Source organism: Schistocerca cancellata, chromosome 3 (assembly GCF_023864275.1).
Source record: "Schistocerca cancellata isolate TAMUIC-IGC-003103 chromosome 3, iqSchCanc2.1, whole genome shotgun sequence".
Classification (NCBI taxonomy): domain Eukaryota; kingdom Metazoa; phylum Arthropoda; class Insecta; order Orthoptera; family Acrididae; genus Schistocerca; species Schistocerca cancellata.
This window is the reverse complement of record NC_064628.1, coordinates 407,724,913-407,752,165: the sequence shown is the minus strand read 5'-3', so window position 1 is coordinate 407,752,165 and position 27,253 is coordinate 407,724,913. Positions and strand designations below refer to the sequence as shown.

The 27,253-nt window shown below is 43.5% G+C and overlaps 1 protein-coding gene across 1 annotated transcript in view; it reads right to left on the bottom strand.

Annotated features, from left to right (window-relative positions):
- Positions 1 to 9,464: 9,464 nt before the first annotated feature.
- The window catches only part of LOC126176342 (UDP-glucosyltransferase 2-like), a 58,179-nt gene continuing 40,390 nt past the window's right edge, over positions 9,465 to 27,253 (bottom strand). The window contains exons 3-5 of the mRNA XM_049923493.1: positions 24,808 to 25,030; positions 24,511 to 24,730; positions 9,465 to 9,741 (exon numbers count right to left, since the gene is read on the bottom strand). Coding sequence (XP_049779450.1) covers positions 9,465 to 9,741; positions 24,511 to 24,730; positions 24,808 to 25,030 — 720 coding nt within the window. The remainder of the gene's footprint in view (positions 9,742 to 24,510; positions 24,731 to 24,807; positions 25,031 to 27,253) is intronic.

Below are 27,253 nucleotides of genomic sequence, written 5' to 3'. Positions count from 1 at the left end.
AAGAATAAGAAACTGCCATTTCTAGATGTGCTGGTCACAAGGGACGGCGAAAACCTGGGACACAGCGTGTATCGAAAACCGACACACACGGACCGATACCTGCACAAACTGTCAAACCACCACCCGAGCCAGAAAAGAAGCATGATTAGTACGCTCGTAACGAAAGCAGGATGAATATGTGAGCCGCAACACCTCAAACGAGAAATGTAACACCTGGAAACTGTTCTGAGGAGCAATGGGTACTCCACAAATTATATTAGAAGTGTAACAGAGCCAAACACTCGGCGAAGTAAGGAACCAGAAAAAGAAATGTCGGTACGGACTTTCTGCCATACATTCCCAGAGTGACGGACAGAATCGCCCGTATATTGCGCAAACATGGCGTAAAGACGATTTTCAAACCGACAAGGAAGATCAAAGAGTGTCTTAGATCGGCGAAGGAGAAAAGAGACCCACTTGCAATATCGGGAATATACCGTATACCATGCACATGCGGAAAAGTTTATGTCGGAATGACTGGACGATCAATTAACACCAGGATCAAAGAGCATAAGCGACATTCCAGGTTGGGGCAGGTGGAGAAATCGGCCGTGGCAGAGCACGCACTGAATGAGACCGACCACGTAATAAAATTCGCCGACACGGAAGTTCTGGCTGTAGAGAAGCACTATCACACGCGCTTGTTCAGAGAAGCTGTAGAAATACAAAACACGCGAACAATTTGAACAAGATAGAAGAAAGCCTGAAGGTAAACGGATCCTGGCTTCTCATACTGCAGCGAACGACCGTCGCAGGTAGCAAGAGGAGAACGGCACCGGAAATGACCGCGGAGAAGCCCTCGGACGTTGGCGCGCCAGGTACATACAGTCTGCGGCCGCGAGCTCGGCTCCAGTTCAAGACCGGCAATGGAGGGTGAAGCTTTGACAATGCCAGCCACTCGTGTTGGCGAAACGACAGAAAAATCATTAGATGAACGTCGGCCGAAGAACCCGAGACAGAAGCCAATAGGCAGTTTGTCAACAAGTGGCTACGAAAGCCTTAACAATTCTGTAAGATGAAGAAACATTTCACTACTCAGTAAACTCAGCTTCATTAAGTTGCTGATTTATCAGACAAATGTAAGACAGGGTGAGGAGCAGTAAACACTCATTGGTCAATCTCAAGCGCTCATCTGAGATCCAGTGAGAAAAGTTTTTGAATCCCTTGTCTCTACCACCACGTTACCGGGCTCTGTTCTCCATGCAGTCCGAGAATGTGTTTAGTTGTACAGCTATTTTTTGAATTTTGCTATCTATGTGTCAAGCGTAGTAAATTTCTCTCAGGAATATATTATCTTAAGAGGATTCATAGAGTAACGTTCACGAGGGATTATACACCCGGGTGCCATCTTGTTTTGAATTCTCTAGCAGCGTGATACTGTATTGTGCCGCGGGGTTTTCAGTGTTTGCTAGGACTAGATATATACCTAAAAAAGTAAGTCCATAACTTCATTTTGTTGTGATAAAGAAAACTTTCGTATTGTAAGTAATGTTTTGTGTGCTTGTTTATGTTGTTGTTATGTTCCATAAGAGCTGTAATTCAATTCTACAATGTAAAAATAATGTATTAAATCAGATGATATATAAATATAATCATTTAATCATAATACTATTCTGGATATATCTCAGTGGCAACCTTACATCGTTTGGACTTTGAATAACATTTCTCGTCTCCAACTCAGTTGCAACTAACAGTATGTCCTGTGGCAACCACCAACAAACATATCTACCGTACTGATGTGAAGACAGACGGATTTATTGGATAGGTCTCTCGGAAAGCCTATCTAAATCCCATCAAAAATAATCATGATAAACCCGAACGTCTGATCAAGTGGCTCTAAAACTCAGCAGACATTGTGTAGCAAAACTTCAGGAAGATTAGATATTATTTCCAATTTCTTTTCATCACAACTTACACAAAATCAAACTGCACTTGATACACGTCTGTCAACACATTGCCATAAAACCAGAGGCACTGACAATAACATGGAGATTTTGCATCGGGCTAACAATGTACGGTATCTCGACGTGCTTGAAGAGTTGGAAATTTACCAAAAGAACAGAACGTTACAAATATATTAATGAAAGGCATACATTTTCCCGCAGTGTTTATTTTACTATTTACGAGGACGCTCTCCAGTAAATGCACAGGGCCTGATGTGCTCTCTCGTTCCGCTACCAGTAATGTGTTTATCATATCAGTTGGCCGTAGACAAATGGTGGTCGTCGCAGAAATGCAGTCTGCGACATGTGAAAAACGAACTGAAGCCTCGCTCGTCAATCAACCTCACACGTATGTGGCCCACCACGGTGGCCACTGTGTGTTTCCCCACTCTATTGCAACTCTTTTCTTAATAAACAGTAATTCTGTTTGTTAAATAATACTGCTGGTTTTGTACCCAGATTCCTTTTTCTATTTTTATGTCAGATTAAATTACGAGTGCTGAACAGTTTTATTTTTTAAATGTGTGCAAGTTCTTCAAGTTGGGTTTTAACGGCTGGAGGACTAAAATAATCCAAATTAGATACTTTCATTAATTTTGCATTTTTTGTATTACGAAATGTATAAACACACACACAAATGTACAATGTTTTCGTGCAGATTACTGGGAAGCTGTTTCCTGTTTTTACTTTTGTCTTGTAAAACGTCATACCTACTGACTAATATCAGGTTAACGTATTTTTATTTCAATAACTTCTTTTTTATGATGGGAGAATATTCTTAACACGGTATCAATGTACTGGACACTCAGTTCCGTTTGTGTCGTGATTGTCTATGTAACTTTCCCATTGGATCATCTGTATTTTTTATGTAGTTTTGTATTACATGCTCACCACTACTTTCAAATTACTCTTGTAGAACTATATACGAACGAGTTCCTAAAGTATTAATGTTATTGATAGTACCATTGTCAGTATCATTTCTAGTGTTACACTCATGTAATTTATGTATTGTCTTACCTGAAGTTTCCTTTTCTTAGCTTAGACCTGAAAATGATCTTCTAGTCAGACCAAGGCTAGTCATCATTCACAAAATGTAAAATAAAAAAAAAATAGAAAAATAAAATTATGAATTAAATGGTATAACAGTTACAGGTGAATCGGATATCCAGCAACTAACCAGTTTTCGGCCCAATTCTACTATCCAGCCAAATAACATACAGTAGGTCAGTATCTGGCAGATACGGTATTTTCAGGAAATCATGAAATTTTCATAAAGTCGACTTTATTTATTTCGCATGTAAGATTATCTTTACACAAATAAAACTACAATATCTTCAAACCACACCCATTTTTATTATTCATTTTAACAAAAAATAAATAAATTACCACCCTTACTAAACTAGAGGCGAATTATAGTAAATGTACAACAGTTTCTCTGCATTAAAACGCAATAAGGCATTTTGTTTGTCTTTCGAAACAATGTCAGCATCAGAGAAAAGTCTTTAGATGTGTATTTGGTATCGTAACTTGTTGACACCGTACGTAACAATGGTTCGAGGCTCCGAGGTTGGCACTAGGGCTTTCCCCGTCGTCAGACCGCTAGCGGCAAAGCTGCCACGTCCCCTGAGCTGTGTGGGTCACGAGCGGCCAGCTCCAGCTCGGCCAGTTCGTTCCCAGTCGAGTTCCTGCGAGTTCTTAGCCAGTTCTTACGGAGATCTAGCCGCGGTGCTGTGTGACTCTAGTAAAGAATAGTCTAGTATCGTCTTCGTGTAGATGTTACTTTCTCTACCGAAATCGTACCAGAGAAATGGTCTCCAGACTGATGTTTACTGTGAACATTTAACGTGTTTGACTTGTATCATCGTTTTCCAGGGACTTGTTGTTGGACTTCAACGAGGAGTCATTGTACAAAAGTGGAGTATAATAATAGTGCCTAATGCTGTGCTCAGTGACAGTCTTCTGTACATTCTTTCGATTGCAGCCACAGAACCCAAGCACCGTCCCATCGGAACATTGTACTTATGGGGACGAGATTTTCTTGGACACTTCAGTATGCATTACTGCGAGGCACTAGAAGACAAAATTCTGACAAACTGTCAAATTTGGATATTTTTTCGCAATAGCTGACCAGCAAATATATGCGTCTCGATTGCGATCGATTGAAAATGTGTTCAAATAATAGTCAATTTCGCTTACAGCCGCCTTCGTTTGTTGACCGTCGCATTGACTATTATTATTTTTAGAGTAATTCTAAAACGTCTCGTGAACTTCGCAAGTCACAGTTTCTCAGTTTCTTCTCCTCTACTTCTCGTTGCAGGCATTGGAGATGAACTACTACTGGTGGAAGACTCTTCCCAAAATTCCAACAGCACGTTGTGTCCCATTCTTTCAGCTTTTACAACACCATATTATCTTGGGTCTAGAAAACTTACACTGAAGTAATTTCAATCTTCAATGAAGGAGTTAAAGCGACTTTCTAATTCACCTCTCCACAAGGCTGTCATGTTTGGTAACTCAGGGAATCTTTGTGCTGACTCATTCTTATTTAAATGCTTATTTACTGCCTCAAAACGTGATATTAATTCGAAAATGCGGACCAGAAGTTATTTTTCTTATTTCAAAGCGTTTCAGAAGCTGAATGCACAGCTTCCTCAAACACCACGTGCAGCGACATAGCTCGTTTTTGCTCCAACGGACACACATCTACTATATGATCGAATTCCACGTCGTGCTAATACTTTGCACCAACTGACGCTCGGGTAAATTTAGCTTAATTTGAATCGTCAACAGTTTTCCTTCAGCGACGCTGAAATGGCTAAAATGCATTAGGAGATGACTATCAGTACCGATCATTCCGCTGCTGGATATTCAAACCTTATGCAACCTTGTGAAGCGAATGGACGAACCACCTAACAAAATCACACTCAGCCTCCGAAGCACATTTAAAGGAGTTCGCGCCTTAGCCACATGTTTATTTTGGACAATATCCCAGCAATCTACAATAGTATTAAGGTTGCTCGCTATGTTTTCTCCAGTGTGACAATCTCAAAAGGGCTTCATAGCAAGAACTTCGTGTTCCACATGGAATTCAGGAGACAATGAACTGTGAAACTCAGTTTTTATGCAAACAGGTCCATATATCAGAAGCTAAAATACCGTGAGTGCACATGGAATACATCTACTTATTTTTTACATAAATTCTGTCGATGTGAGGAACAGCTTTTCGGTAAACGTATTTACGGCTTGGCATTTAATAGTAGGTTAAAGTTAATTAAAGGAGTCTTGTAAATCTGGTCCTTCCTACCACGGAGAGTGGTTCATTGCCCGTTGCAGTCTTTTTACTACTAAAAAATTATAGTTTTTGCCTTTAACGTCGTTTCCATTCTACAGCCATTCCCTTCCAAGCAATGCTGACATATACAATTGCTTTTCTATCGATGTTGAAGAGGAACTTATATCGAGGATAGTAAAGAATGCTGTAGACAGCAGCAGCTGTCTGTACCTTTATTAGCTGCTTGGAAATTATTAGAATAATTCATTTTCAAATGATTGTTCTTAGTGATGTGTCTGTTAGACAAAGAATTATTTCATTGGGTGTAGGTAATTAGGCATTTTCTATTACTTTTACCGTTTGCTATAACTACGTTGCTCAAAAATATCCGCGCATCTCAAACAAGTTCAGTTAAATAGAGTATTCAATAATAGGTATCTAGTAAACAATACCAATCATCTCATCCATGGACAAACAGTCTTGTTAATAACTGTAATAAAATGAAATATAAAATAAAGCTTTAGTAGATATCCGCGTCTTTTCCTTTTCCGCCAGGTGAAATTTAAGATTGGCACAACAAACGGAAAACTACTTATTGTCTGTGTTTGCATCAAAATACGAGTATTACCAAGCAGGCGATCTTTTATTTACCTATGACATTTTTCGTAATTTGTCTTGCATTTAATAAATTATTTTCAGTGGTAACCTCAAATAAACAACAGATGAAAGTGACTGCCACTCGCTACAAATCAAATAGTCAAGTCAGTCAGTCAATATGTGATTCGCTCGCTTCACTCATGATCGACGGAGTCTGAATTAGCTCGAATACGCCCAATGATCCTCGCCGAGACCTGCAGATGTGTATATGGTTATGTGGCAATGTTCGACTGAATACCGGGCAGTCATATATCCGGATATAGGATAGCTATAGGATGGAAAGACATTTGGTATCCGGTATCTGACGAAAGAGTTATCTGTTTCATTTCTAATGACCATAGCACAGCGATAACCTATAGTAGTCGTAAAGCTTCAGTTATCATCTCGAAGAATATTTTTACATAATTACACGGTACAGTCACATTAATGTGACCTCTGCCTATGTTCGACGTCAACGCTCAACAATCATTCACAGACGGTAGGTAACAGCGCTAGCAGTGGAGGGTACAAGAAGCGTGACGGGGCGACTCTGAAAACAGTGCAGTCGCCGTCGTAATGCGGAAACAGAGTGATTTGTGTGTTGTCGGAAAGGCCACGGTTGGAAGCATTTTAGAAACAGCTACGTCTGTGAACAGTTCGCATGCCGCCGTGGTTAAGGTACACCGTGCATGGCAAAATGGTGCTTTCCAAATCCGGTGCAGAGGCAACTGGGTTGCACCACGGGCCATAGGTTACAGTGATTAACGACGACTGCGAAGATATGTACTATCGAATAGACGTGCAGATGTTGGCCAACTGTCCACCCAGATGTAATTGCGTTATATGCTCCATCAGGCAGATGGCAAAAACAGTGCAACAATCCTCTAAAGGATCCGGTCTGGAAGAGGGAGCGTTATGGTCTGGGGAATGTTTCCGGGACATTCCCTGAGTGATTTCGTCATTCTAGAAGGCACAGTGGATCAACACAAGCCGGCTTCTATCGCTCAGGATCATGTCCACCCCTACATGCAGTTTGTTTATCTCAAGTCAAAGCAAGGTGTCACACAACTCGCAGTGCACGTGCGTCGTCCGAAGAGCACCAGGATGAGTTTACCGTACTCCCCTGGCCACTAGACTCCGTGTATTTGAAAGGAAAATGAGAATCTGTGGGACCACCTCGATCAGGCTGTTCGCGCCATGGATCTACGACCGAGAAAGCTAGCGCAGATGGCCACGGCAGGGCTCCACGTGCCTGTCGGTACCTGCCAGAACATCATTAACTCTATTCCAGCACGTTTCGCAGCGGTTCGCGCTGCAAAAGGTGGTTATTCAGGCCTTTGACAGATGATCACGATAACATAATTGGACAATGTATAATCTTGTATATTCGCAGGTACATTCTTTAGTCCCGGTACATTCCGAATTCGCGGTAGTACTGTAACATGACTCTAGAAGGACGAAAACAGCTTTTTAATTAAATTCAATACTTTATTGTCATTAGTTTTCTGTACTAGAACAACCGCGCAACCGTCCATCCAGAGTTGGTGGGAGAATACAATAACGAAGCATCATCACATGGCACACTTGTTAGGAAGTTCAAACGCTGCGGTCAAACGAGAAAAAGTAGCAGACAGCCTGTCCTTAAGGAACCGGAAATCTTGAGAACTGGAGCTCCTGGTAGGTACAGACCGGCGTATTACAATCGAGTCCACAACATAAAAAATGAAAATAAGTCATTGTTGCCCGTTGCGTATTACGACCGCTGAGTCCCATTAAGAAATCCTGTCAAACTCAGGGACTCTGATACGTGTTTATACAGTGAACGTTATATCATGATATCTGGGTTCTCAAAATAAAACTAACGACGCTTTATGGAGGAAGAAATCAACTGCGCCAAATCACTGTAGTACTGTTTAGCCGTTCAAGGAAAAGTTACGGATTACGATTCTATCTGTCTTACAGCTGCTATTGTACATACATCGTGCAGTTTATATTTCTTTGGATATACAGATGGCTCCAGAAATTTCTTATTCGTGTATAATAATAATAGAGAACCAGTTATTGCTCTGAGCTTGAATCTGTGGACCACATGCTCGGGTGCGACAAATGATACTCCTTCACAGCCACGCTCGCACACTGCAATTGCAGTTTCTCGTTCCCAAGCTTCCCTGTCGGCGGAACTTCGTTGCCAGTTAGTCGGCAACCAGTTGACAACGCAGATCACCTGCGTGCTGCGTTCCTTTTCAGTAGCTCCGTGTGAGCACAGCCTACGAGATTATACAGGAACCCTAAAATCATTCAATTTTCATCCAACTTCAAGCTCCCAGGCTGCGAGTTTTGTGACGTCATTCCTACTATTTCACCTTGAGGATTCATTTCATCACGTGAAACACAAAATAAGTTCTGCAATATTTCGGCAACGTACCACGTAAAGTAGAACCAATAGGAAGCAAGAATGATCCCCACGTCTCAAGAAGAAAGCAAGACGCCATACTGTATTTATCGCTTTCAGTAGAAGCTCATTTTCGGATGATTTTGTGTTACCTGCCACATTCTATGAATATATTCTATTTCTAAGCACCATCACGTTGAATATCTCGAGAACGAATCGTTATTGGTACGATTTGTTGTAATAAAACGACCAGAAATGTCATATTGGTGGTTAAGGAATTTTCGTATTTAGTTATTTTTACGTTATAGCTTGCGTGTTAGTAACATATTTTGAGGCAACGACCCATTGCAGACTCATGAAAACGTATCGTTCTTGTTATGATTAATTGTAATTACACGCCAATTAATGATATTTCGGCGATTAAAACCTTTAAAAGAGTGTAACATAAAGTACGACAGCGCCGACTGTAAACTTTCAGTGTAACGTAGTTGATTGACGCACCACGTGGTGGGACTGAAGGTGCACTCGTAGAGGGATCGCGTCCTGTTGTATGTAATTTTCTTTTTACATTTGTGTTTTCTAAAGGGTTGTAGGACTTTCTTATGAATTTAACAGAAATCATTTCTGTAATATTTGATCGGTAGAGATAAGTGAGCTCTCTGTCAGGAATGGGTTCGTTCAGTTTGGTGAACTTTTATCAGCTGCTGTCCCTATTGAGTGGACAGATATCCTTCATTCGTCCTACGCGTCCACCGATAATGAAATATTTGTTTATATGCAGCACAGAGAGAACAACATGACTAGTGTATTGTCAAGAAAGTAAATGTATATTGTAATAGAGCTAACGTAGGAATTCTATGTGTGTCCATTTTCGTGAACAGACAGTATAGCTTGCAAGCCAAATAAAGCCGAAAGCTGTCGCTGGATAGCGCTGGGAACGCGATATCACGCTAACCAGCTAGTGCAGTGCGCTGAAGGTGCTGTCTCGTGCCGTTGGACATACCGTCTGCATGCGTTTCAGCTCTAGCTGTCTCATCCCTTACGCCGACGGCATAACACTACCTCTCATTAGCGAAATTACTTACACGTACACTGTTAGTGTCTTTGGAACATACACTAATGACTGCCTGAACGTCTTTGGCCACATAGAGTAGTCAGCGACAATTTAAATAAAACAGACAGCTCAGCTTTGCTTTTGCTTGTTGTTCCGCCGTAGGGCACTCCGAAGGCACCGCACTAGTTTGTAAACAACGAAGATGACCACAACAGCGGCTGCCAGCAAGACTGCGATGGCGTCGAGCAGCAGCAGCTGCCACCAGCGCAGGTGCGTGGCCGCGCTGCGTAGGTGGGGAGCCCCGTCGTGGCGCAGCACGTACTCCACCCACCACACGGCCCTCTGCAGCGACGTCTCTTGGTGTTCCCGATAAACCGCCGAGAACTGTTCCATCTTCTCCCGGTAGCTGTGGACAAGAGATTCACCTTATGCATACCTATTGGAAACACCATTCATACTGCCGTGCGACGACATTAAATGGTGTGAACAATGACGAAAGGCTGGAAAGTGCATTTTTGGTAATAATAGCGCATCAAAAACGAATATACTCCAGTTTATCAAAAGACTGACCTGAAAAGTAGGGTACCACCTGCCTCATTCTACCTTCAACACTTTTAAATATCTTGCTACTAATTTTGACCTACGAATATATGTGTGTTCTTTTTAACATGTACTCCCACAAGTTCCATAACTGTCACTCGCTCACAACCACTAGTCAATCATTTTCAAGTCGCTCGTACCCATCCACTCCAACTTGTCCATTCTCACTGACTCATTAAGCGCAACTCACCATCAATGTCTCTTTATGTCTTCCTATTACTGTCTCACAGCCAGTGTCCTTCATACTCTCCAACTAATGTTGTCCTCTCTCAATGTCACAGTCACTACCTCCCTCTTGGTCTCTGTTATTGCACTATTTCATAAATTAACTCCCTCTGCTGCTACCTCTTATTACTGTCACTGTCTCTCTCTTCCACTTTGTCACTGTCATAGGCTCTGCCTCTCACTATTTCTCATAATCACTGGCTCTCACCCATTTCCACTTTCTCCATCTCTTATTCCTCTCTCGCTGGCATTGTCTCCCTCACTCTTTTTCTAGCCCTGTTCTGTCACTGGCAACTATGTTCCACTGGTACTGTTATTTCTTTCTCTACGATCCCCATTGTCTCCTTCGCTATTTATGTACCACAGCCATTGTGTACTATCGTCCAATTTTATCACTTTTCCATTTCTTCGCACACTGGACTCGCATTCGGGAGGACAACGGTACAATCCCGCGTCCGGCCATCATGATTCCGTGATTTCCCTAAATCGCTACAAGCAGATGCCGGGATGGTTCCTTTGAAAGGGCACGGCCGACTTCCTTCCCCGTCCTTCCCTAATCCGATGAGACCGATGACCTCGCTGTCTGGTCTCCTCCCTCACAACAACCCAACCCATCTCTTCGCCACTGCCACTGTCTCCTTCTCTCTCAGCATAAAAAAGCGCGAATATGTTCACATGCAAAAATTTGTGCGAAAATTTTTGAGGGTGCTGAGTAAAGTAGGACGTGGCCCCGGTACCTCACCTTTCAGAGTCCTTTATTAAACAGGAACATATTCTCCTTTTTTTTCTCCGATAGGGGCATTTTTCCGTTGGCTTCCTTCTTTTCTTTGCGACATCAGGACATTTCACTCACATCAAAAGAACTTTATTGGAGCGTAAAATTTTGATAATTTACTAAGGTCAAATTGAAATAACTCAAAACTATATAACTTTACATCTCAGACTGGATTTCATTTGCACAAAAATACTGCATGCGATTCAATTCTAAAACAACATGGGTTTACCAAAAATCTTATGATGATAAAACATAGCTAGCAGGTGTGACCGAGTGGTTCTAGGCGCTTCAGTCTGGAACCACGTGACCGCTACGGTCACAGGTTAGAACCCTGCTCGGTCATGGATGTGTACGATGTCCTTATGTTAGTTAGGTTTAAGCAGTTCTAAGTTCTGAGGGACTGATGACCTCAGATGTTAAGTCCCATACTTCTCAGAGCCATTTGATAATAACACAGACACTTTACAGCGTATTTCTCGGTGCTACGTCAGTTTGTAAACTACGTATTAGCGGCGCACCTGATTCTACGTGCCTGTTTTACGTTTATAACTAGGGTTGCCTTAAAACGGTTTACTCTCATAACAAGCGAGCTATAACGCATAAATAACTAAACAGAAAAATTCTTTAACCAAAAGTAAGACGTTCCTCGTCATTTTATTACAACAAATCGTACCAATAACTTTCAACCTCTGTATTTAGACAACTGATAAACATATCAAGAAAATTTTCAAGGTTCTTCGAGATCGGGACCATAGGAATATGTCGGAAAAATTCAGCTGTTGGCTGTGCATAGCCGCCTTGCAATCCGCGGTTCTGTTTTGTTATCCGAAAATCATGTTTTTTGGGTTTTTACAGGGACCACCAATGAACTAAATGACGTCTCCATAAGCCCCTTAAGAGGCGCCATAGATCTCATCTAACAACAATGAGCAAACCGTTTTTCTCCATTAGCTTAAGCTGGATGAAGTGCGTAATATTCAAATTTTGGCCTTGTGCTGTAGAATATTTACAGTAAGACGAGACTTCTGTTAGGCACACAAATACTCTCTAGTTTAAGCCCTATCAAAAACACGTGACCCCACCTTCTCATCACCAGTAGAACCAGAGGTATGAGCCCCGGAAAAATTCCATTTTCATGCGAGACGTTTTGGAACGTATTGATAGCGCATGCTGTCGCACGTGTAACGAATGGTTGACGCATTTTTCTAATGCATGAAAATATATTTTGCATGAAATAAAAGATTCAGTGCAACACAATCCCTACTGCTCGCGCACTAAAACTAAGAACTTTAAGCAACAGTACCACTTTTAACATTTTGGTGGCACAAGTATACAGCTTCTTCTTTGAACTAAGAAATTTTACTCAACACTTACTGTATTGCTCGTTTATTTCTCCACGGAAATGTGTGCGCTTTGTTTCCTTCTCTTCTGCGTTGTCCGGACTTACAGACATTTTCCATTAGAGTGTTCAGATAGTATTTTCAGTTTTTAAGAATCGTCCTGTATGGCATGGCAAGCCGTTCCACAGGACTACATCCAGCATCTCTACGATCGTCTCCATGGGAGAATAGCAGCCTGCATTGCTGCGAAAGGTGGATATACACTGTACTAGTGCCGACATTGTGCATGCTCTGTTGCCTGTGTCTACGTGCCTGTGGTTCTGTCAGTGTGATCATGTGATGTATCTGACCCCAGGAATGTGTATACAGGCATATACACTCCTGGAAATTGAAATAAGAACACCGTGAATTCATTGTCCCAGGAAGGGGAAACTTTATTGACACATTCCTGGGGTCAGATACATCACATGATCACACTGACAGAACCACAGGCACGTAGACACAGGCAACAGAGCATGCACAATGTCGGCACTAGTACAGTGTATATCCACCTTTCGCAGCAATGCAGGCTGCTATTCTCCCATGGAGACGATCGTAGAGATGCTGGATGTAGTCCTGTGGAACGGCTTGCCATGCCATTTCCACCTGGCGCCTCAGTTGGACCAGCGTTCGTGCTGGACGTGCAGACTGCGTGAGACGACGCTTCATCCAGTCTCAAATATGCTCAATGGAGACAGATCCGGAGATCTTGCTGGCCAGGGTAGTTGACTTACACCTTCTAGAGCACGTTGGGTGGCACGGGATACATGCGAACGTGCATTGTCCTGTTGGAACAGCAAGTTCCCTTGCCGGTCTAGGAATGGTAGAACGATGGGTTCGATGACGGTTTGGATGTACCGTGCACTATTCAGTGTCCCCTCGACGATCACCAGTGGTGTACGGCCAGTGTAGGACATCGCTCCCCACACCATGATGCCGGGTGTTGGCCCTGTGTGCCTCGGTCGTATGCAGTCCTGATTGTGGCGCTCACCTGCACGGCGCCAAACACGCATACGACCATCATTGGCACCAAGGCAGAAGCGACTCTCATCGCTGAAGACGACACGTCTCCATTCGTCCCTCCATTCACGCCTGTCGCGACACCACTGGAGGCGGGCTGCACGATGTTGGGGCGTGAGCGGAAGACGGCCTAACGGTGTGCGGGACCGTAGCCCAGCTTCATGGAGACGGTTGCGAATGGTCCTCGCCGATACCCCCTGAGCAACAGTGTCCCTAATTTGCTTGGAAGTGGCGGTGCGGTCCCCTACGGCACTGCGTAGGATCCTACGGTCTTGGCGTGCATCCGTGCGTCGCTGCGGTCCGGTCCCAGGTCGACGGGCACGTGCACCTTCAGCCGACCACTGGCGACAACATCGATGTACTGTGGAGACCTCACGCCCCACGTGTTGAGCAATTCGGCGGTACGTCCACCCGGCCTCCCGCATGCCCACTATACGCCCTCGCTCAAAGTCCGTCAACTGCACATACGGTTCACGTCCACGCTCTCGCGGCATGCTACCAGTGTTAAAGACTGCGATGGAGCTCCGTATGCCACGGCAAACTGGCTGACACTGACGGCGGCGGTGCACAAATGCTGCGCAGCTAGCGCCATTCGACGGCCAACACCGCGGTTCCTGGTGTGTCCGCTGTGCCGTGCGTGTGATCATTGCTTGTACAGCCCTCTCGCAGTGTCCGGAGCAAGTATGGTGGGTCTGACACACCGGTGTCAATGTGTTCTTTTTTCCATTTCCAGGAGTGTAGAATATCTATACAGCTATAACACGCCAAATAAATAATTCTGACATGATGTTGACTGTATTGTCGGATGTTCTAAATAACGCTCCTTACTGGTGCTTAGGTAGGACATTTTTTTACGTAATTTGTAATGTAGTGATATTGTTCTATGCTGGAAAGTGTTTGTTAGCTCGAGAATCATCTGAAACTCATCCGACTCTGCATTGTGTCGATAGGGAAATATAATAATAGTAACATCGGGAAATTGTTAGCAATTCGATATCTGGTTAATGTCTCTTGGCTGAGACGCTAAGTTAATTTCCTTATCTTCTTGTATGAATCTGAAAGGCGACTGTTTCAGACAAATTTCATGAAACTATTACTTGTAATGATTAACTTGGCTCCATTTAGTTTAGCAGTTTGTTTTTCTGCTACTTGATCCTGGTAGTTGAGAGCTCCAACGTCAGGCGCGTAATGGGGCCCCTTAGGAATATGGCAGCAAGAGAGGGGAAGAAAACCAATGTGCACTCCGCGTGCATACCGGGGGTCATTCCAGATGTGGAAAGGGTTCTTCCGGATGCCATGAAGGGTACAGGGTGCACCCATCTGCAGGTGGTCGCTCATGTCGGCACCAATGATGTGTGTCGCTATGGATCGGAGGAAATCCTCTCTGGCTTCCGGCGGCTATCTGATTTGGTGAAGACTGGCAGTCTCGCTAGCGGGATGAAAGCAGAGCTCACCATCTGCAGCATCGTCGACAGGACTGACTGCGGACCTTTGGTACAGAGCCGAGTGGAGGGTCTGAATCAGAGGCTGAGACGGTTCTGCGACGGTGTGGGCTGCAGATTCCTCGACTTGCGCCATAGGGTGGTGGGGTTTCGGGTTCCGCTGGATAGGTCAGGAGTCCGCTACACGCAACAAGCGGCTACACGGGTAGCAGGGGTTGTGTGGCGTGGGCTGGGCGGTTTTTTAGGTTAGATGGCCTCGGGCAAGTACAGAAATGGTAACAGCCCCAACGGGTGCGGGGCAAAGTCAGGACATGCGGGGACCAAGCAGCAATCGGTATTGTAATTGTAAACTGTCGAAGCTGCATTGGTAAAGTACCGGAACTTCAAGCACTGATAGAAAGCACCGAAGCTGAAATCGTTATAGGTACAGAAAGCTGGCTGAAGCCAGAGATAAATTCTGCCGAAATTTTTACAAAGGTACAGACGGTGTTTAGAAAGGATAGATTGCATGCAACCGGTGGTGGAGTGTTCTTCGCTGTTAGTAGTAGTTTATCCTGTAGTGAAGTAGAAGTGGATAGTTCCTGTGAATTATTATGGGTGGAGGTTACACGCAACAACCGAGCTAGGTTAATAATTGGCTCCTTTTATCGACCTCCCGACTCAGCAGCTTTAGTGGCAGAACAACTGAGAGAAAATTTGGAATACATTTCACGTAAATTTTCTCAGCATGTTATAGTCTTAGGTGGAGATTTCAATTTACCAGATATAGACTGGGACACTCAGATGTTTAGGACGGGTGGCAAGGACAGAGCATCGAGTGACATTATACTGAGTGCACTATCTGAAAATTACCTCGAGCAATTAAACAGAGAACCGACTCGTGGAGATAACATCTTGGACCTACTGATAACAAACAGACCCGAACTTTTCGACTCTGTATGTGCAGAACAGGGAATCAGCGATCATAAGGCCGTTGCAGCATCCCTGAATATGGAAGTAAATAGGAATATAAAAAAAAGGGAGGAAGGTTTATCTGTTTAGCAAGAGTAATAGAAGGCAGATTTCAGACTACCTAACAGATCAAAGCGAAAATTACTGTTCCGACACTGACAATGTTGAGTGTTTATGGAAAAAGTTCAAGGCAATCGTAAAATGCGTTTTAGACAGGTAAGTGCCGAGTAAAACTGTGAGGGACGGGAAAAACCCACCGTGGTACAACAACAAAGTTAGGAAACTACTGCAAAAGCAAAGAGAGCTTCACTCCAAGTTTAAACGCAGCCAAAACCTCTCAGACAAACAGAAGCTAAACGATGTCAAAGTTAGCGTAAGGAGGGCTATGCGTGAAGTGTTCAGTGAGTTCGAAAGTAAAATTCTATGTACCGACTTGACAGAAAATCCTAGGAAGTTCTGGTCTTACGTTAAATCAGTAAGTGGCTCGAAACAGCATATTCAGACACTCCGGGTTGATGAAGGCATTGAAACAGAGGATGACACGCGTAAAGCTGAAATACTAAACACCTTTTTCCAAAGCGGTTTCACAGAGGAAGACCGCACTGCAGTTCCTTCTCTAAATTCTCGCACAAACGAAAAAATGGCTGACATCGAAATAAGTGTCCAAGGAATAGAAAAGCAACTGGAATCACTCAACAGAGGAAAGTCCACTGGACCTGACGGGATACCAATTAGATTCTACACAGAGTACGCGAAAGAACTTGCCCCCCTTCTAACAGCCGTGTACCGCGAGCCTCTAGAGGAACGGAAGGTTCTAAATGATTGGAAAAGAGCACAGGTAGTCCCAGTCTTCAAGAAGGGTCGTCGAGCAGATGCGCAAAACTATAGACCTATATCTCCGACGTCGATCTGTTGTAGAATTTTAGAACATGTTTTTTGCTCGAGTATCATGTCGTTTTTGGAAACCCAGAACCTACTATGTAGGAATCAAACATGGATTCCGGAAACAGCGATCGTGTGAGACCCAACTCGCTTTATTTGTTCATGAGACCCATAAAATATTAGATACAGGCTCCCAGGTAGATGCTATTTATCTTGACTTCCGGAAGGCGTTCGATACAGTTCCGCACTGTCGCCTGATAAACAAAGTTTGCAGCCTACGGAATATCAGACCAGCTGTGTGGCTGGATTGAAGAGTTTTTAGCAAACAGAACACAGCATGTTGTTATCAATGGAGAGACGTCTACAGACGTTAAAGTAACCTCTGGCGTGCCACAGGGGAGTGTTATGGGACCATTGCTTTTCACAATATATATAAATGACCTAGTAGATAGTGTCGGAAGTTCCATGCGGCTTTTCGCGGATGATGCTGTAGTATACAGAGAAGTTGCAGCATTAGAAAATTGTAGCGAAATGCAGGAAGATCTGCAGCGGATAGACACTTGGTGCAGGGAGTGGCAACTGATGGGAGTGGCAACTGACCCTTAACATAGACAAATGTAATGTATTGCGAATACATAGAAAGAAGGATCCTTTATTGTATGATTTTATGATAGCGGAACAAACACTGGTAGCAGTTACTTCTGTAAAATATCTGGGAGTATGCGTGCGGAACGATTTCAAGTGGAATGATCATATAAAATTAATTGTTGGTAAAGGCGGGTACCAGGTTGAGATTCATTGGGAGAGTCCTTAGAAAATGTAGTCCATCAACAAAGGAGGTGGCTTACAAAACACTCGTTCGACCTATACTTGAGTATTGCTCATCAGTGTGGGACCCGTACCAGATCATGTTGACTGAGGAGATAGAGAAGATCCAAAGAAGAGCGGAGCGTTTCGTCACAGGGTTATTTGGTAACCGTGATAGCGTTACGGAGATGTTTAACAAACTCAAGTGGCAGACTCTGCAAGAGAGGCACTCTGCATCGCGGTGTAGCTTGCTCGTCAGGTTTCGAGAGGGTGCGTTTCTGGATGAGGTGTCGAATATATTGCTTCCCCCTATTTATACCTCCCGAGGAGATCACGAATGTAAAATCAGAGAGATTAGAGCACGCACGGAGGCTTTCAGAGAGTCGTTCTTCCCGCGAACCATACGCGACTGGAACAGGAATGGGAGGTAATGACAGTGGCACGTAAAGTGCCCTCCGCCACACACCGTTGGGTGGCTTGCGGAGTATAAATGTAGATGTAGATTATGTGGGGGAGCCAACTTTATGGATTTCATTTTCTGTCTTTTGTTTCATATCAGCATCCAACATTACCCCTTATCGAAATCCTATTCATCGATGTACGAATATGTGGATGACTGGAAGTACGTGAGCGATCAGACAATCAGAATAGCTTTCTTGGTTCTCGTTGTAGACGCGTACTTATGGCGGCTGAAGTTTGTTGCCAAACATTGCTTGAGGCGTGACTTGGCCGGAGACGACAGTTAGCACCACTCTTTTTAAAAAGTAAGTCTTGCGAACAGTCAAGCTGACCAATGGGAGAGCTGTGGAGATTTCCACCGAACACCGGTTCATATTTCATACAGTATGCTTGTGGGAGGCTTGGGAAATGGATGCTGGGCGTTGTTAGTATCCACCTGACTGGACAAAGCTCCTGGCGCCACAGTGTCTTTCTGGACGACTGACTGCCATCCGTACCACTCAGGGATGTTACACCAGTCCACAATGTGGGTGCTTTATAAATTTTTGAGTTAGCGACTAGGAGTCTGATGGCGTGGTGAGTATGTCGTGCTCCTTTCAAGTGCAGTTAGGAGAAAACATTTTGACTGGAATTCTGGTTAGTCATTGGGTTTCAGAATATAGATAATCATTGCAGCAATTAAATTCATCTATCAAAGGAGTCGTGTAACTATGAGAGAGGACAAGTTACTCACTCACCTATTTTCGCATATGGAAATTATTAAAGATTTCACTACAACTTGAGCGAGACTCTAGAAAGTTAACAGCCTGAGCAGACGTTGATGGAGCCTGGTAGGGCGTTAAAAGTATGAGGTATTTTTAAGGTTCTTAGCTTGTAGAAACGGCGAGCCCATCCCTTAGTAAATCTTGCCAGACAGGCCCACAGCCATACAGGGTAGATAGGCCAGCCCTTGGTTGAGACAGGTCTCCAACAGAACAATGCTACAATACCTGCCACGGTGCCAGTGGAAGCCTGGGCTGGGGGTGACAGTCTGAAAGAAACGTGTCTACACAGTGAGTCATAAACTGGGCATTGTGTGCAGAGCCACGTGTAATAGAAATTCACAAGCTTTTGTGTTCGCCACATGTGCTAATAGGCCAGTGAACCATTTCCCCGCTAATAACGAGGCTTTAGAAGCGCTAAATCCCCCTCCCACATCACAGCACAAACTCACATCGAACCAGGGCAGGAGTCAATAAACCTCCATCTCTGAAAAAAAAGGAAGAAAAATCCAGCATCTGAGAAATGTTTAGAGATAGAATCTTCATTACACCTCATAGCTAGGACTAACAAGCTCCAAGGCACAGGCGATTTAGATAAATATCTTTAAGACTGTATCTGTTTGCTTGTTGCTGTGGGAAGCAACACGACTTCAGAGAAAATCGTCTCTTCCCCCACTGCGAAAACTTAAAAAAGCCAGTAATTGGCAGTTTCCTTTTTTTTTTTTTTCAAGGATGGAGGTTTCTTGACTCCTGCCCTGGTTCGACATGAGTTTGTGCTGTCATGTGGGAGGGGGAATTTAGCGCCTCTAAAGCCTTGTTTTTAGCTCAAGACATGGTAAAGGTGGCGTCGTTCGTGCACTTTGCAGGTAAACGGAATTTTTTTCCTGGATTGGTGCGAAACACTCGGGTACGGGACTTAGGTCTGGAAGCATTTCTAGTCGAAGCACTGGCATGTGTGATTGGTACTTGGGACATATCCTAAGACTGACTTCACTTGCGAGTAGTTTAGATGAGGAATCCTGTGGTGAAGTTGTTACTGTACCAACTGTGTGACTTCAAACCTTCTCGGACTGATCGTTTGCTGAGGGCACACTTACTCATTTTTGATTTATCAGTCTTGACGTTTGGCATCCTTGTGCATTCTGTCATATAAGTGAGTCATATTGGTTCTTGGTATGACCAGCGAACGGATGTGTCACACATTGAAATCTACCTTGATTTCAGAGCTGTGGTAGAGAGTAAATTGCAATCCGTCTGCCTGATCGCTAGACCGTGTGATTTTTGCATTTCTTTCGTGGCCGCGATCGATTCACAGGTGCTGCCTCCACGTCTCACCTCTGCCGCACCTACCTCGCCATCTGCAATGTACAACGCCGCACGAAGCAAACAGGGTGGCGTACTAGCGCTTCGGCACTGTCAGGGCGTACAGATCTCAATCGCCACTTGCTCTCAGCTGCACCTATATAGAGAAACTTCAGTAGATTTTATCAGTCATAGTCTGCTCAGGCCGGCCGCGGTGGCCGTGCGGTTCTGGCGCTGCAATCCGGAACCGTGGGACTGCTACGGTCGCAGGATCGAATCATGCCTCGGGGGTGTGTGTGTGTGATGTCCTTAGGTTAGTTACGTTTAAGTAGTTCTAAGTTCTAGGGGACTTATGACCTAGGATGTTGAGTCCCATAGTGCTCAGAGCCATTTGAACCATTTTGAACCATAGTCTGCTCAGCGCCAGATCAATTCAGATTGCGTTATCCACATTTTTAGGGACAGAGCTAAGCCGTCTGTGCCAACCCAGGGTCCTTGTCCAGTGTAGTCTAAAATCATCTGTTAGTTGTTTACGGTTTTCAATCAACAATTTGTTTATCATAATTTATATCAGTTTTTTTAGAAAAAAATAAATGTTGTTTGAACTCTAAAATTATGCTAACACAATCAATCATTCAAACAGTCCCCACCAGGTTATCTTTCAACTATATTTCACGTGTTTCAGTTTTACCGATCTGAACGTTGTTTTTCGAGGACCGCTTTATTTCGTTATCCACCCACGTTAGGTTTTATTTCATTGTGATCTATAGAATTTCTTCGGCAGAAAGAATGCTCGATAGCCACGTTCGACAGCACCAGTTTGCAACTCGTAGGAATTATTAGGATTTTCTTTGGTATGGTGAACTTAACTTCTAGTGATTTCTTTTCCACCTGCAGAGAGTGTTTGAGTTTTAGTGCTTTCAGAACAGCGTCCACGTCCCATCCTCAGTATGAGACGATCATTTGCGAAAAAATTATGTCAAGGGCGTGGTTAAAAAGAACCCACTTCTTTCAAGTCCAGGTTCTCATCAAAAGTTGTAGAAAATCCGACATTTTATTGCGTATTTTGAAAGGTACATGTGTCTAGAATTTCAAGACGAAAAGGTTTTTTAATCCGAGCGTTACAAAGGTTTATACTGCTCATTGTTCGAAGCAGTGTCGCGGCCGCTGTGGAACGCTCTCAGCCGGAGACCTCCGGCTCAAGGACAAAACTTGTCGTGCCGTGACGCGCGTTCAGAAAACGATTTACACTGCAGCATGCATGCAAAGATATTCACCGAAAAAGCTGACGAACGCAGCTCATCCATCTCAGCATGATCGGCTATTCTTGCCAAGAAGAACGGGGGAATTGCTCTACAGGAACAATTCGAGTCAGAGGAAGGGTTGATATACGGTCCTGGAATTGCAGAGTAAAAGCAAGTAACGAAACCACTTTTTTGGTCAAATGTTTCATCAAAATTGTTCAAAACATAATTTTTCGTCCGCCATATTGGATGAGCCATTTGGAATTTTGGAAATCTAACTTCAGATTTGTGCTCAGCGACATCAAAATATTAAATAACATTTAGTTTTCATGTACATTGAACCAAAAATACATATAAAAATTGTCCCTAAATTTTAAACAGCTTTTTCTCGAGAAACTATTTCTTCAAAACTGCGTGTAGAATAAAATAAAAACGGTTCACGCTATTAACTTATACCTTTGACGCCCGAAAAGTAACCGCTTTTCTTTTGGGAGCTTCTACCTATAAAATTTGTTAATATTACCTACGTGGAATCCAACACTAATAAATCTCCACACCAAGTGGCGGCGCACTCCGTTAAGATGGATTCACACTTGCCGGAACGTCACTTTCACGTTTTTGAGGTCTGAGGAATTTCCGAGCATTCACACTACACGGCACGTCAACGTCGAAAGGACGTCGTGACGTTAGAGCTGGTTCATAAAACACTCACCATGGTAGATCGTCATATAATGCCGAAATTTAATTTATAACTTCTGTAGAACTTTATGATGAGGATCACAGAGCAAAAAGGGTCTGGGGTAGAATAATGTTAAAAGATCGAGACGGTGAAGGAGAGTTCCACTCTCTTTACAAGGAGCTGGAAGAGGAGGAGTCATCGTTCTATAAATATTTTACAGTGTCTGAACAAAAGTTTTTTTACCTGTTACCCATGACACAAATAAAAATTACGAAGAGAAATTCAACATTTAGGAGTCCAATATCGCCTCGACAGAAGCAGATGGTTTGCCTGGGGTATTTATAGATGGGCCGTTTTAGCGTACCCGAACTATGTTTACACTTATTTCTTCTACATGCTGACCGTCGTTATTTTATTACAAATCTTACTTTAAACTTTTGCGGCCGGCCGGAGTGGCCGAGCGGTTAAAGGCGCCACAGTCTGGAACCGCACGACCGCTACGGTCGCAGGTTCGAATCCTGCCACGGGCATGGATGTGTGTGATGTCCTTAGGTTAGTTAGGTTTAAGTAGTTATAAGTTCTAGGGGACTTACGACCACAGCAGTTGAGTCCCATAGTGCTCAAAGCCATTTGAACCATTTTTTAAACTTTTGCGGACCACACCAGATCTACTCCCTCTTTTTCTGTTCGCTATTCCACTGGAAAAATCGCGAGTAAAGCACATTGAACAAGATATGTATTGTTTAGTTTGCAGTGTATTGCTTCAATGTAAAGAATAAAATAGTCTAACTTAGCATTGTCTTCCAGTACATATTAGGACCTTAGCAGTCAGTGGGGAATAATTTCGTATTAGTTCACACTGTGTACTTAACGTAACAGTTTCTCGCCAAGTAGGCTACATTATGACCCGCCGAAACCTTGAAGTGACGTGACGTCTCGATGACGTTCCGTTGACGGCGTGTGTGAATGCCACCATTTGAACTTTAGAGGAGAATCCTTTGACGTGACGGACGTGACCGCGACGTTCCCTCAAGTGTGAATCCACATTCACGCGCGGCCGGGAAACGCACCGTAGGCCGCACTTCTTCGTACGCTGGCCCGCAGCTAACATCGCAGGCCGCCTCCGCGCGTGCCCGCTGCAAACCGCAGCAGTTGTCCACCCATAACACTCAACGACCCCAGCCGCCCAGAATATACAGCGACCCCAGCCGTCGGTTTCATTAACTATGGAGCTTTAATTAACACCGCTACTAACACTACAATTCGGAAGTGCTGCGATGGACCTGCTATTCGATGTCGATGTCGATGTGGCTGCGCTCTGGACTTAAAACCCGAATGCTATGTTTGAACTTGGACTTCAACAGTCACTAGGCTTAGTATGTCAACGGACTTGTGATTTCTGACGGAATTCTGCATTTCACTTCCACTTCCTGTGTTCTCTACAACTTTGCCCTTGGTAACAGACTTATTTGCATCAGTTTTGTGTTAATAAACTGTAGAATCGTGATATATTTATTGTGTTATTCCTGGTTGTAACAAACTATTTTTTGTAAAGCCGTAAAGAATGAAAACACCCCATGAATCTAAATCAAAGTTCGAGTTTCCGGCGTATTGCTAAATTAAGGAAATTTCATTGTGGTTGGGTATAATCTCCCGTAAGTTTAATGCAGTATCGACTGATGTTTTCCATTTTTGATTTCAGACAACTCCTGAGGGGCTACACTGCACTCTGTCTGCGTACTTCAAACTCGCACGTCCTTGATCATTCGCTTAGTTACATCCGTTGCTAATTACAGGTGCCAAATTCCATTTAATATCTATGATCTTTCGATAAGATACTGCTTCGGTAGTCGCTGAAGGCGTCACACACTGCTTTTTTGATAGCGAAGTACGTTCCATTCTGCATTGTGTAGTTACTGTTGCTTTAGAAGTTTCTCTACATATTTTGTATTCCATGGAGGATTCCTCCCGTGGTGTAGTGACATAAGGTGACGATGAAAGAGCTGAAAGTTTCTTTTAGCTGCACTCAATAGCCTTGTGGCTAAATAACGGCTTTCCACACTGAGTGAATGCCATCTGCCGTTCCTATCTTCGCTATGCCGGCAGGCCCTGTTCCTGTGCGTAAAAATCGCTCACCAGCCTTTGAATTAATAATTGACTTTCCCACACACCAATTGACATGAAACATTATGCAACCTTTCAGAGTAAGTACATCTAACTACTGTTTCACCCGGGCGTTTGCCTTAAGTAGTTTAGGGAAACCGCAGAAAACCAAACACTGAATGGCTAGACGGGGATCTGAACTGCCACCCTCCCGAAAACGAGCCCAATGTGTTGATTGCTGCGCGTCGTCTTTAAGCAACAGTGGTTGAAACACTATATTCTTATTCGGTTGGACCGAGATTGAAATTACCGTCCAGCCATCCTCATCTTGGTTGTTACGGTTTCCCTAAATTTTGTCAGGTGGTAGCCGGAATGTTCTTCAAGAACGATAAAACGCAAATTTTTAGTTATCTTTGTCCTATCTGACCTGATGTTCCGTCTATACCGATCTCGATGTCGAAACTGATAAAACAGAATTTACTACCGCCGTTCATCAAGTACTAGAAATTGCTTTTTCTTATAAGCGACAAAAAATTGCAAATTTACCTCGAATTTCGGAGAACGCCGTTGAGAGCATCCAGAGCAGTTTCTTTCGTTAGAGACCTTAGCACCAATTTCTTTCCGATTCCTGCACTAACCATCTTGGCGACTTCATACTTCTGATCGAAGAAGAATGGAATCCCGATGAGAGGAACTCCGAAGTAAGCTGCCTCGTTGAAGCTCTGCAGACCTCCCTGAGTGATGAACAGTCGGATATTTTTGTGAGCTGTAAAAGAAGAACGCATGAGGTGGTTTCTCATTTCACACGTTTAGTTGACTTTTAAGAGAACTGAGAGAACATACCGAGTACGTCCTGCTGCGGCAGCCAGCCAGCTATCATCACGTTGTCTGGCCTCCCAGGCAGTTCGGTAGCCTCGAACTTCCAGAGCACCCTCTGCGGCAGTTCCGCGAACGCTTGCAGCAGCGCTGCGAGTGTGTTCTCAGGAAGGAAGCTGCTCTTCATATTCGACCCCAGGCTGAAGTATATGAACCCGTGTTCAGCTCCATCCAGAAAGTCCTGTATTTCCTATTAACAATACAAAATGTAAGAGAGATCCTCCCCCTACCTTACAAGGTCGGTACACAAAATGTGTAAATGATGTGTGATGTCAGAAAATTTGCTACTAATGTCCTTCAGCTGCTGAAGTCTCCAAATAAGCCGACATTAATGTAAGTGTCCATGGTTCAATTACTGAGGATATAAAGAAATGATTTTACTCTTATTTTAACTTCTTCTCTGTGTTTGCTTTCGTCACCCGCTTACTAGAACCTGTAGTACATCGTACATGACATAAATGCAAAAAGAGAAGATTTACAGCAAAATATAACCTCTTGTTCCTAGTTGTTAATTTTAAATTAACACTAAGACACTTAAGTTTTAGTGTTTAGCTTACATCTGATGTTGGTATTACATAAGTAATATTTAACTTCACAGCTCTCCCCTCACTTTATCCTCAACCTGCGCAACTAGTGATAGCACTAAGTACCTCCGTAAACTAAGAATAAAAATTGCATTTTTATTAATCCTACCCCCCCCCTTGAACCATGGACCTTGCCGTTGGTGGGGAGGCTTGCGTGCCTCAGCGATACAGATGGCCGTACCGTAGGTGCAACCACAACTGAGGGGTATCTGTTGAGAGGCCAGACAAACGTGTGGTTCCTGAAGAGGGGCAGCAGCCTTTTCAGTAGTTGCAGGGGCAACAGTCTGGATGATTGACTGATCTGGCCTTGTAACATTAACCAAAACGGCCTTGCTGTGCTGGTACTGCGAACGGCTGAAAGCAAGGGGAAACTACAGCCGTAATTTTTCCCGAGGACATGCAGCTCTACTGTACGATTAAATGATGATGGCGTCCTCTTGGGTAAAATATTCCGGAGGTAAAATAGTCCCCCATTCGGATCTCCGGGCGGGGACTACTCAGGAGGACGTCGTTATCAGGAGAAAGAAAACTGGCGTTCTACGGATCGGAGCGTGGAATGTCAGATCCCTTAATCGGGCAGGTAGGTTAGAAAATTTAAAAAGGGAAATGGATAGGTTAAAGTTAGATATTGTGGGAATTAGTGAAGTTCGGTGGCAGGAGGAACAAGACTTTTGGTCAGGTGATTACAGGGTTATAAATACAAAATCAAATAGGGGTAATGCAGGAGTAGGTTTAATAATGAATAAAAAAATAGGAGTGCGGGTTAGCTACTACAAACAGCATAGTGAGCGCATTATTGTGGCCAAGATAGACACAAAGCCCATGCCTACTACAGTAGTACAAGTTTATATGCCAACTAGCTCTGCAGATGATGAAGAAATAGATGAAATGTATGACGAGATAAAAGAAATTATTCAGGTAGTGAAGGGAGACGAAAATTTAATAGTCATGGGTGACTGGAATTCGTCAGTAGGAAAAGGGAGAGAAGGAAACATAGTAGGTGAATATGGATTGGGGGGAAGGAATGAAAGAGGAAGCCGCCTTGTAGAATTTTGCACAGAGCATAACTTAATCTTAGCCAACACTTGGTTCAAGAATCATAAAAGAAGGTTGTATACCTGGAAGAATCCTGGAGATACTAAAAGGTATCAGATAGATTATATAATGGTAAGACAGAGATTTAGGAACCAGGTTTTAAATTGTAAGACATTTCCTGGGGCAGATGTGGATTCTGACCACAATCTATTGGTTATGAACTGCAGATTGAAACTGAAGAAACTGCAAAAAGTTGGGAATTTACGGAGATGGGACCTGGATAAACTGAAAGAACCAGAGGTTGTAGAGAGTTTCAGGGAGAGCATAAGGGAACAATTGACAGGAATGGGGGAAAGAAATACAGTAGAAGAAGAATGGGTAGCTCTGAGGGATGAAGTAGTGAAGGCAGCAGAGGATCAAGTAGGTAAAAAGACGAGGGCTAGTAGAAATCCTTGGGTAACAGAAGAAATATTGAATTTAATTGATGAAAGGAGAAAATATAAAAATGCAGTAAATGAAGCAGGCAAAAAGGAATACAAACGTCTCAAAAATGATATCGACAGGAAGTGCAAAATGGCTAAGCAGGGATGGCTAGAGGACAAATGTAAGGATGTAGAGGCTTGTCTCACTAGGGGTAAGATAGATACTGCCTACAGGAAAATTAAAGAGACCTTTGGAGAGAAGAGAACCACTTGTATGAATATCAAGAGCTCAGATGGCAACCCAGTTCTAAGCAAAGAAGGGAAGGCAGAAAGGTGGAAGGAGTATATAGAGGGTTTATACAAGGGCGATGT